The 12,589-nt window shown below is 35.7% G+C and overlaps 1 protein-coding gene and 1 long non-coding RNA gene across 2 annotated transcripts; one reads left to right on the top strand and one right to left on the bottom strand.

Annotated features, from left to right (window-relative positions):
- Positions 1-4,191: 4,191 nt before the first annotated feature.
- On the bottom strand, positions 4,192-5,912 carry LOC139106550 (uncharacterized). Its single transcript, XR_011546381.1, has 4 exons — positions 5,681-5,912; positions 5,530-5,591; positions 5,056-5,439; positions 4,192-4,972 (listed from the first exon to the last, which is right to left on the bottom strand). It is a non-coding gene; the product is annotated as an uncharacterized lncRNA (long non-coding RNA).
- Positions 5,913-8,037: 2,125 nt separating this feature from the next.
- On the top strand, positions 8,038-8,502 carry LOC139106672 (uncharacterized). Its single transcript, XM_070663610.1, has one exon. The coding sequence runs from the start codon at positions 8,038-8,040 to the stop codon at positions 8,500-8,502; it is 465 nt and encodes a 154-aa protein (XP_070519711.1).
- Positions 8,503-12,589: the final 4,087 nt, after the last annotated feature.

Below are 12,589 nucleotides of genomic sequence, written 5' to 3' on the forward strand. Positions count from 1 at the left end.
TTAATATCCGCCAATAAGAACACAGCATTAATACTGACATTCATAAAACGATTCAAATAATACAAAATTGTAAAATTACTTAATCATTTTTAATAGACTGTTGTAAATTAACGTACAAAATAGAATTATGTATAAAAACATTTAAATAATTTACAAAACAGACGTAAAATGTCATTGGATTAATTTCGACCAATAGAAACACAGCATTAATACTGACGTTCATGAAACGACTTGAATAATAAAATAATGTAAAAATACTCAATAAATAGCAATAAACTGTTGTAAATTAACGTGTAAAATAGAAATATGTATAAAAACTTAAAAATAACTAATAAAACATACGTAAAATATTGTACTTGCGGCAACGGTAGCGCCGAAAGCGTTTGGTAAACGGAATTTCTTAGAACTACTAAAATCGATGATGACATATATACCGCCATATACTTAGCAGACAAATTTAATAATTCTTATTTTCAACCATTATAATCGCTTGCGAATTGTTTGAAAAGTTAAGAAAAATACTTTTCTAATTTAGAAATTAATGGTTTAGTTAAAATTAATTAATTAAAGTTGGACATTCAAATAGCAGTGTGACGTCTCGGCTTATAGATTTAGGGATTTCTAGGGAAATAGTGAAAAGGACCAGAGCGTCGATATTTAATTCTCCACTCTAGGTACCCTAGGGTCTAGGTTGGAGTTGCTCTTCTTTAGTTTAAGGGGCAATCTGCATGCACCGATTATACCCCGGGATGGCAAGAGCCGTTTCTGCCTTATCGTAGGAAGTTACAAGAATAGATCTTTTTATCTTAGCTTTTATTCTCTTTAGGTGTACAATTGCTAATTATTTTATTAAATAATCGGTCTATTGTTTTGGGAGGATTTTCGCCCAGGACTTCCACTTCAGTGTCGGAAGTAGTAAGGTCGATAGTTTCGATTATTCGGGGAGGGCGGTGGACAGTAATAAAATAACCCTTTTGAATGGTAAGAATTCTAGGGCCTCTGGGCTTCGATGGCCCAGGCTGCGGGTCTTTCGGAGCGGTCTTCTCGGGTGCCCCGAACGAGCTGGGAGGGGGAGAACTTGAAGGATGGTTGGCGGCCTCCTTCTCTGCGGCGATGAGATCCCTCAAACGCCGATAAACCTCCGCCCTTTCGCGCCTTTTCTTTCCGCCTGTATATTTTTTCCTCCATACCATCTAGAATCATAATGCGTAAATGCAGACGATTTTCATCGAGCTTGCACTATTAAGCAAATGATTTTATGGGATAGGAAAGGAGAATTGTGATGCGGAAGGTATGCCTATTGTCTTTGAATTGCATAAATCGCAGACGACCGTTCAGATCGTGGTGCGGCTATGCGTCAAAATACTAATTAAGCACATTACTCGCAGACAATTGGAGAGAAGGGGAATTGTAATGCAGAAGTGTGCAGATCGAGGTTGAGTTGCACGTATTTGCAGACAATCCTTCAGATCGTAATGCAATTGTGCATCTGCGTTTCGATTATGCACATGCTTGCAGACAATTTTAAGGAAAAGTGGAATCGTGGTATATTGAGATACAGACGATTGTAAGGAGAAGAAAATTAAATTGCGAAATGCCAGGATTCGTATTTAAGATGGCGAGTATTGCAGACGACTCTTTGGTCGTGATGCACTGTTCGCAGCAAAAATCGAACCTGCACTGTTGAGCAATTAATGATTAAAATAGGAAAGGCTTGATTTGCGAAAAGTTAAGATTTGTTAATTAAGATGGCGAGTAATTGCAGACAACCCTCAGGTCGTGATGCACATTTCGCAGCGAAACAACAAATCTATACTATTAAGCAAATATTGAGGAATGGGAGGGATCCGATTTGCAAAATGCGAGGATTTGTATTTTGAGATGGCGAGTACTGCAGACAACCCTCAGGTCGTAATGCAAGCTTCGCAGCGGAAAAACAAATCTGCACTTTTGAGCAATTGGTTTGATAATTTATTAGGAAACAAAGATATGGTTTAATACAGAGGAGGAAGAGAAAAACGACTTAGCGGCCAATATTAACTTTTACGCTTTAATCGTTCTCTTTAAGCCCCTAAGGCTTGTAGATGTACCAATAATTAATTACATCTATTTTTCTTAATATTAAGAGAATCGAGTTTAGAAATGGGAAGAATTATTTCAAAATTTAATCAACTTACTTTGAGTTTATTAAAAAGAAGACACGGCGCCTTTACAAATCGGTTGGTTGGTCCAGACGCAGCGTGATTAGGTTACAGCGGCTTCGTGACCTTCGGGTAGCTTCCGCAATTACACACGTTCGTGGATTTTTGAAAAAGACTGAACGCTCGCTCGGGCCGCGGGCCCGCTTATATAGGTCTAGCATCCCTTGCATTAGACGACAAAGAAGGGGGCTTTTGCGTCTTAGATTTTCGGTATGACGCGGCTAGCGGCGGAGAAATCGTATGGAATTCTTCGTACATGTACTGTTTATTAATTTGGGGAGGTTTCGGTCCCCCTAGCGTTGATAGCGGTGCGATTGAAACCTGTAGCTCTGAATGTTATTGTTAAATATCGCGAAACTATGCGTTCCTAGAATTGGCGACTGATCTAATGCCGTGCGAAAGTTTATTCTCACGCGATTTAAGTTTTAAGCATTCAGAGTCACAGATAAATCTTGCGGGTGTATTAAAATAATTATTTATAAAAATTATGCGGGTACACATGAGAGTAAACACGTTAATATTCTTAATTTCAATTTTGCAAAGAGAAAAAGATGTATGCGCTCGTATGTACGTGCATTTACAATGGACGAGATATAATTGTGACAAGTAATTTTAATAATAATTATCGGCGCGCTTATGATTATCGCAATGCTGCGCCTGTGGAATGGCAGCGCGTCTGACAAGCATGGTTGCCAGTTAGCCATTCGGTAGGCGCTGAATACATGTACTGGGGTGCTCTCATATGGTAACATGGTTGGTCTCTTTTCTTAAAAGTAATTTTAATACTTAAGTAAAATATCTTTAAATAGGATCGTTCGGTATCACTAAAAGTATTAAATTTGGTAAACTCTAAGAAAAGGTGGTAGTGCTGGCGAAAATGATACAGATTTAATATTACAAAATTCAGTAAACGATTGTTACTTTCTACAATCATTAAATTATTAAATTATTGAATTTAGTTTATTCCACGTGTTCTTAGAGTTTTAACAATGGAATTTTCCTTTGGTGTTCAATAGTCAGCCAGAGACATCGGCTTAGCCGTAATGTTTATTATATGTCAGCAGATAGAGCGTGGCGCCTCCATTTTGTGTATCTCATAAATTAAGCAATTAGGGATTGCGTGTGCGACTCGAGGATCCGATATCTTGAGCTGTTTATTGTTCGCACTCTTGGCTTTTGGCGCCTTCTTGGCTGGCCCTTGTTCAAAGGAAAAATACTTATTCTAATAATCTATAATTATTTGGCAGAACGCGTTGCATTTTATCAATTTAATAGAACAAGTTTTTCGAAAGCGCGAGAATATACGGTGGTATAAGAGAATGAGTCGCGCACGGCTCATGAATTGTTAATATATGGAAAAATTATATATTAATGTAATCAAGTTCCTTTAAATTGACATTATGCGTTAATATTTTTAGAATGTCGCTGTACGTTCTGTTTTATCATTAACATATTGGTTATTGTTCTTAAAGTCTACCATAGATTATTTCTTACAGAGAGGGACCGTCTATCCAAAAGACCAGGTTGAGAATCTTCACTCTCATGTTATTGGTCGAATCGATTTTACTAGGATCTAGGAACTTTATTTAGTGGAAATTTTAATTTCTGACGTCACAGCAGACAACACTTCAAATATTATTCTTTTTTATGTCGTTGGATTCGAAATCATTTGCGAAACACGTTTGTAAAATTTCAGAATTTGCGAAATAATAATTTTGTTGCAATATTAAAATAAAATTAAAATTTAAAAACTCTTGATAGACCGTTTCGACCAATCAAATTGCCTATTCCTTTTCATTGTGTATTTGGTTTTATCAATTGTAAATTTGTCTTAATGCTATCTGGAAGTCGATTATAGGGTCGATCATGAATCTTTGAAAAAAAAATCTTTAAAAAATTCTTTTCTTGAATTTGACGGAGGCAATAAGGTTGAGAAAAAAGAATTTATTAAACAAGAGTTTTGTTAGAATATTCATATATTGTATAATTATAGAAGCGGTTTATTCATTAAATATTACAAAATGTATTATTACATATAACATTGTAATTGATGCAGGTAAAACGTATTCTTTAATAAAGTCTTAATGAAATAGTGGTAATATATAAACATAGCAAAATATTAAAAATATTACAGTACTAGTTTTGTTCTTGAATACAATTTTTAGTCTTTTAAATGTAGAAACAAACAGAAACAAATATAACAATAAATCTTTAAATTGTTATGTCTAATATGTTTACTGCATGTTCACTGGGATACGACGTACAGTGGCTCACGAAAGTCTACATACATATTAAAAACCAGCAGTTTACCATTAAAACAATTATTTTTGGAAACATTAGCGAAAGTAAGGTATTCCTTATAATGAAAAACTAATACTGTAAACATATAAAACATTTTAATAAAAAAAAAATATATGTATGAACAAAAGACTTAAATAACGTTTATCGAAAATCTCACAAAAGTTCATATATACTAATAAATAATGCTGTTTTAAGTTAAAAACAATAAATTAATATTTGGTAACTCTTCCTTTGATTTATAAAACAGCTTCAAATCTCCGAAAAATTGACTTTAAGTATGATGAATTATATGGATTCTAATGGTGTGTATGTAGACTTTCGTGAGCCACTGTAAATAGCTCCAATCGGTGTAATTATTGTTTTTTCGTCACACGTTTCTATATTTGATTGCATATCGTCAGATTTCAACCACTGTCCTGATGGTTTTTGACAATATGCAATAAAGTGTTTGGAAATATGCTCGATAATGCCTATTAAGTTGAAAATAAACAAATTTATATATAAGTAAATGATATATTATAAGAGATTTCTGTCTGTAATAATTAATACGTACCGATACTGTTTTACAAGATTTAATGTAACTGGAATGTCAGCCAAATGGCATTTAAAACCACATGTTTTTATGCAATGTGATCTTGTATGTAAATCAATAAAAATATGAAAATGTAGACGAGTTGTTTCTGTGACTTTTCCCAGGCAATTATTACTATCATAAATGACTCAAGAAATTAAATTATTAATTACAAACTTGATCCAAGTTTATCAATCATAAGAGATAAATTGTTTGCAAGTTTGCATGTCTGTTGCTGCGCAAAGTTAATATCCTGCATGATTTCTAGTCTGCTTCATTTGAATTTTTCGAGAACAAGTATTATGCTCAGCATCTTTGATCTTCTTGCGCTTTATCTTGTGGCAGAAGCTGACAAAGATTATTAACCTGTACAAAAATAATAGCTTATAATAATAAAATCCTTAAGATATATGATAGATTAAGATAGTTCAGTTTTTACCAAATATTAGTACCTACCGATTTCTCTTGGCCATGTACTAAAGTACAGCTGAAGTAAAAATAAATTCTTGTTGCCACAACTACAACAAAGTTTAAGTGTACAAATTCAGATTTTTTTAACAAATAGATATTTTATAAAAATTATTATGTACTTAAAAAAAGTACTTACTTAACAACATGATGTAACATAACTCCTGGGGGTTGATCATGAATCTTTTCCCTTAGAAGTGAAAAGTGAAACTAGTGAAAAGTGAAAAATGTTAACCTATAATATAACGAGGTGATATAATATCGGGTGCTCAAAAACGAACTAATGATGTACGTGTAAAATCGAGGATAAATAAAGAAAGATGAAATTTATTTCCAACGTGCAATTAATAAAAGATAAAGTAAAAGGTAAAAAAAAGGTAAAAAAGGTAAAATAAAAAAAAGGTAAAATATAAAAAATAAAATAAAATATATTTTAAACTTTTAACTTAATAAATTATGTACTAACATTTAATTTTTTTTTTTAGACGAATTGAACTATCTGTTGACGACTTAGAGACTGAACTTGAAAGAGAAGAACGATGGAGGAGTGTTTAGATGATTTTAATTTTTTATTAAATTTTTATTTTTTTAAGAAACGTGGAAAGTTTTAAACCTAGACTATTTAGCTTTATGGACTCGGTTTGTGCATTCTTTGTTTTAGTTTTTAATTTTGTTCTTCTCGAGACGTAAATGTATTTATTTTCTGACGTTTATAAAAATAAAAATACGTTTATAAAAATAAAACTTTATAATAAATATTAAATTGAAACTTTTAATTTGGTTCAAATATTTTTTTATGTATTATATGGGATTATTAATGAGCGTTGGAGCTGTAATAGCCTGTATCACGTTCACCATGATTGGACCACTTTGCAAAAGTATAGAGTCAATATTTTTGTAACAAAGTATAATTTTATTATTTTTATTTAATTAGTAATAAATAATAAAAAATAATAATAAATAATAATAATTTGTATAATTAGTATAATTAATATAATAATAATTAGTAATTGTCAGGAATAAAGTTTTGAATCAACGAACTCAAGCCCCCCCTTATTAGTTATCTTAGATTTTGTTACCCGTGAGTCACGTATATCAATATTCGCGCTACGTGACTTCTCGGCCGTTCTTTTGCGATCTTATTCTTATTATCTATTCCATTGTTTCATTCCGTTCCGACCGCTCTACCGAGACGGATGTATTCTATTAAATAAAACTCATGTATTCACTAAGTTCCGCGGCTCTTTATTGACGGACCTTTCAACAGGTTATGGGCCCAGGTAATATACGCGAGTGCCGCAAAATTCTTAACGAACCATTTAAAACTGTTTGTGAGTGCGCTCAGCAGTGAAAATTATGGCAACGATGTCAAGTGCGCAAAACATTGAAAAATTAGACGGTGCAAACTTTGAATCATGGAAACTCATGATGAAGAGTGTGCTGATCTGCAACAAATTGTGGCCCTACGCAAGTGGAGCGGTAGTGAAAACGGAACAGAATCAAACTGAGTGGACAACAAAGAATCAGAAGGCTTTGGCGCTGATAACCCTGAGTGTCAAGAGCAGCCAACTGAGCCATATCAAACGAGCCGAGTCAGCAAAGGAGGCATAGGACCTACTACTACAACTATACGAGTCAAGAGGTCCGGTAAGGAAAGCCAGCTTATACAAAAAGCTTTACCGCATGCAAAAAGATTCGACACAGAGCATGACGTCATATATTAGCTCTTTTTGTAACATTTCGGAAAAATTAAAAGAATCCGAGTGGAAATTTAACCTAGCCGTCATCTAGTGACTAGCTAGCCAATCCAAGATTTATCTCGTGGCTGTCTAGCCAAACTGACCAGTCCTGAGCTAGGAATGTAACGCTCAAAACGACTAGTTACTAGATAATTATTACTTGCTAGTAACGAGCTAAAGAAGATAATTAGTTTTTCTAGCTTGATACTAGCCAGTAATAATTGTCTAGTAGCTAGTCGTTTTAAGCGTTACATTTTTAGCTCATTGCTGATCAATTTGGCTAAACAGTCATGAGATGAATCTCGAATTGTCTAGCTAGTCACTTGATGACGGCTAGGCTCAATTTTCACTAAAAGAAAATTCAAACTCGCCCCTGTCTAGCCATCAGCTAGCCTGGGCTAGATTTTAAATAAAAATTGTTTTTTTTTTTTTCCTTAGTGTTTCAAGATCTTATATTATTATCACATATTTAAGTATTCTAATTTATATATTATATTATATTTTATATTATTTTATATAGAGCTTTAAATATTTTTAATTTTTACTTACCGCAGCGGGATTTGAACTTGTGATACCGTAATTAAACAACTTCATAAACTTGCACTTTAACCACTACACCACTTAAGTGTTCGTTAAAAAAAATTTTTAATTGTGTTACAACACACTATATGTTACAACACACTAATGATAGTATCACAAGTTCAAATCCCGTTACGGTAAGTAAAAATAAAACATATTTAAAGTTCTGCAATCTATAATGATTCTGAATTCTCTGCCTTCTGAATATGAAAACTTTTGTATTGCCATTGATTCACGTGATGCTATACCAAACATAGAAGCTCTGAGGTCCAAACTGATAGAAGAGGAAGCGAGGCAAAAAGAACGAGATGCCAAACACAACACTCAAGAGGAAAAGGATGCATTAATCGCTAAAGACAAATTTAAATCAATTAATAAATATGTTAAGCAAAATCAGCGCAATTCTAAAAATAAATTAAAGTTTTCAGGAAAATGCTTTAAATGCGACAAAGTAGGACACCGTGCAGCGGATTGCAAAAGCGAAAAGAGACAGACACACAAAGCAAACGCGGAGGATGCGATGTCTGTGGCCGTACTCTCCTTGGAAGCGCATCATTCAAATGAATGGTGTCTGGACAGCGGAGCCACGCGTCATATGTGCAACGATCCGAAGAAAAACTTCTTCTTTGGTTTCTTCAACTAACTGAAGACGCGGACTGTCAAGTATTTACTGCAAGTAACCAAAGCATGAGGCCAGCCGGAACGGACACAGTAAAGCTAAGTGTAAAATCTAGAGGAAACGCAGTAAGCCATCTAAAATTACAAGATACTTTCTTAGTTTCTAAATTTCGAAACAATTTGCTATCAATATCTTGCATGACGGACAATGATTATACCGTTGTATTTACTAAAGACTTTGCAAAAGTCAAGCGCAAAGACGGAACTGTGGCAATTAGAGCAAAGAGGCAGAGTCATTTATACGTTACGAGCCCCGCACATACGGATGCGAATAATGCCACCGCACTGGATTCTACCACGGAAAACACAAAACAGCTTAGATGGCACGAGAGATATGGACATCTGAACTATCAGGATCTCAATAAACTGAAACGAAAAGAAATGGTCCAAAATATGAGCATGAAGCCCATACGAGAAAAATTCAACTGTAAGGTATGCGACAAAGCGAAGATCCATCAATTACCATATACTGAGTCAACGAGCCACTCCAAAGAAAAACTCGGACTAATACATTCAGACATTTATGGTCCCTTTAACGTCGAATCCATAGGAGGAGCGAAATATTTCGCAACATTTATAGACGATCACACAAGATATACGCAGATGGTTGTAACGTCAGAAATTAAAATTTCCACTAAATAAAGTTCCTAGATTCTAGTAAAATCGATTCGACCAATAGCATGAGAGTGAGGATTCTCAACCTGGTCTTTTGGATAAACGGTCCCTCTCTGTAAAAAATAATCTATGGTGGACTTTAAGAATAATAACCAATATGTTAATGATAAAACAGAACATACAGCGACATTCTAAAAATATTTACGCATAATGTCAATTTAAAAGAACTTGATTACATTAATATATAATTTTTCCACATATTAACAATTCATGAGCCGTGCGCGACTCATTCTCTTACACCGCCGTATACTCTCGCGCTTTCGAAAAACCTGTTCTATTAAATTGATAAAATGCAATGCGTTCCGCCAAATAATCATAGACTATTAGAATAAGTATTTTTCCTTTGAACAAAGGGCCAGCCAAGAAGGCGCCATAAGCCAAGAGCGCGAACAATAAACAGCCCGAGATATCGGATCCTCGAGTCGCACACGTGGTCCCTAATTGCTTAATTTATGAGATATACAAAATGGAGGCGCCACGCTCTACCTGCTGACATATGATAAACATTACGGCTAAACCGATGTCTCTGGCTGACTATTGAATACCAAAGGAAAAGTTCTATTGTTAAAACTCTAAGAACACGTGGAATAAACTAAATTCAATAATTTAATAATTTAATGATTGTAGAAATTAACAATCACTTACTGAATTTTGTAATATTAAATCTGTATCACTTTCGCCTGCACTGTCACCTTTTCTTAGAGTTTACCAAATTTAATACTTTTAGTGATATCGAACAATCCTATTTAAGGATATTTTACTTAAATACTAAAATTACTTTTAAGAAAAGAGACCACCCATGTTACCATATGAGAGCACCCCAGTACATGTATTCAGCGCCTTCCGAATGGCTAACTGGCAACCATGCTTGTTAGCCGAGCTGCCATTCCTCAGGCGCAGCGTTGCGATAATTATAAGCGCGTCGATAATTATTATTAAAATTACTTGTCACAATTATATCTCGTCCATTGTAAATGCACGTACATATGAGCGCATATATCTTTTTCTCTTTGCAAAATTGAAATTAAGAATATTAACGTGTTTACTCTCATATGTACCCGCATTATTTTTATAAATAATTATTTTAATACACCCGCAAGATTTATCTGTGACTCTGAATGCTTAAAACTTAAATCGCGTGGGAATGAACTTTCGCACGGCATTAGATTAGTCGCCAATTCTAGGAACGCATAGTTTCGCGATATTTAACAATAACATTCAGAGCCACAGGTTTCAATCGCACCGCTATCAGCGCTAGGGGGACCGAAACCCCCCCAAATTAATAAAGAGTACATGTACGAAGAATTCCATACGATTTCTCCGCCGCTAGCCGCGTCATACCGAAAATCTAAGACGCAAAAGGCCCCCTTCCCTGTCGTCTAAGGCAAGGGATGCTAGACCTATATAAGCGGGCCCGCGGCCCGAGCGAGCGTTCAGTCTTTTTTCAAAAAATCTACGAACGTCAACTTGTGTAATTTCGGAAGCTACCCGAGGGTCACGAAGCCGCTTCCACCCGACGACTGTAATATAATCACGCTGCGTCTGCCTGGACCAACCAATCATCCGACTTGTAAAGGCGCTGCGTCTACTCTTTAATAAATTTAAAGTAAGTTGATTAAAATTTTGAAATAATTCTTCCCATTTCCAAACTTGATCCTTTTAGCATTAAGAAAAATCGATGTAACTAGTTATTGGTACATCTACAAGCCCTAGGAGCTTAAAGAGAATGATTAAAGCGTAAAAGTTAATATTGGCCGCTAAGTCGTTCTTCTCTTCCTCCTCTGTATTAAACCATATCTTTATTCCCGAATAAATTATCAAATCGATTGCTCAAAAGTGCAGATTTGTTTTTCTGCTGCGAAGCTTGCATTACGACCTGAGGGTTGTCTGCAGTACTCGCCATCTCAAAATACAAATCCTCGCATTTTGCAAATCAGATCCCTTTCACTCCTTAATATTTGCTTAATAGTACAGATTTGTTATTTTGCTGCGAAATGTGCATTACGACCTGAGGGTTGTCTGCAATTACTCGCCATCTTAATTAATAAATCTTAACTTTTCGCAAATCAAGCCTTTCCTATTTCAATCATTAATTGCTCAACAGTGCAGGTTCGATTTTCGCTGCGAACAGTGCATCACGACCAGAGAGTCGTCTGCAATACTCGCCATCTTAAATACGAATCCTGGCATTTCGCAATTTAATTTCCTTCTCCTCACAATCGTCTGTATCTTAATATACCACGATTCCCCTTTCTCCTTAAAATTGTCCGCAAGCATGTGCATAATCGAAACGCAGGTGCACAATTGCATTACGATCTGAAGGATTGTCTGCAAATACGTGCAACTTAACCTCGATCTGCATACTTCTGCATTACAATTTCCCTTCTCTCCAATTGTCTGCGAGTAATGTGCTTAATTGGTATTTTGACGCATAGCCGCACCACGACCTGAACGGTCGTCTGCGATCCATGCAATTCAAAGACAATAGGCATACCTTCCGCATCACAATTCTCCTTTCCTATCCCATAAAATCATTTGCTTAATAGTGCAAGCTCGATGAAAATCGTCTGCATTTACGCATTATGATTCTAGATGGTATGGAGGAAAAAATATAGAGGCGGAAAGAAAAGGCGCGAAAGGGCGGAGATCTATCGGCGTTTGAGGGATCTCATCGCCGCAGAGAAGGAGGCCGCCAACCAACCTTCAAGTTCTCCCCCTCTCAGTTCGTTCGGGGCACCCGAGAAGACCGCCCCGAAAGACCCGCAGCCTAGGCCATCTAAGCCCAGAGGCCCCAGAATACTTAGCATTCAAAAGGGCCATTTTATTACAGTCCACCGTCCTCCCCAAATAATTGAGACGATAGATCTTACCACTTCCGATACTGAAGTGGAAGTCTTGGGCGAAAATCCCCCTAAAACCATAGATCGTTTATTCAATAAAATTATTAGTAATTGTACATTTAAAGAAAATAAATGCTAAGATAAAAAGATTTATTCTTTTAACTTTCCACGATAAGGCAGAAACGGCTCTTGCCATCCCGGGGTATAATCGGTGCATGCAGATTGCCCCTTAAACTAAAGAAGAGCAACTCCAACCTAGACCCTAGGATACCTAGAGTGGAGAAATAAATATCGACGCTCTGGTCCTTTTCACTATTTCCCCTAAAAATCCCTAAATCCATAAGCCGAGACGTCACATGGTCATGCTAACGAAGCGCTCAGACATTCTGAACGCCTTCAAGATTTACAAGAAAAGAGTTGAAAAAGAAACCGGTTGCCCGATCAAAAAGATCCGCACCGACAACGCCAAGGAATATGTATCAAAGGAATTCACCGAATATCTTGAAACCGAAGGTATTGGACGACAATTAAGTGTGG

Source organism: Cardiocondyla obscurior, linkage group LG11, assembly GCF_019399895.1.
Source record: "Cardiocondyla obscurior isolate alpha-2009 linkage group LG11, Cobs3.1, whole genome shotgun sequence".
NCBI classification, from domain to species: Eukaryota; Metazoa; Arthropoda; class Insecta; order Hymenoptera; family Formicidae; genus Cardiocondyla; species Cardiocondyla obscurior.

Bases quoted from the DNA above. Each gene is read 5' to 3' on its own strand.
- LOC139106672 (XM_070663610.1), top strand. From the start codon at position 8,038: ATGATTCTGAATTCTCTGCCTTCTGAATATGAAAACTTTTGTATTGCC.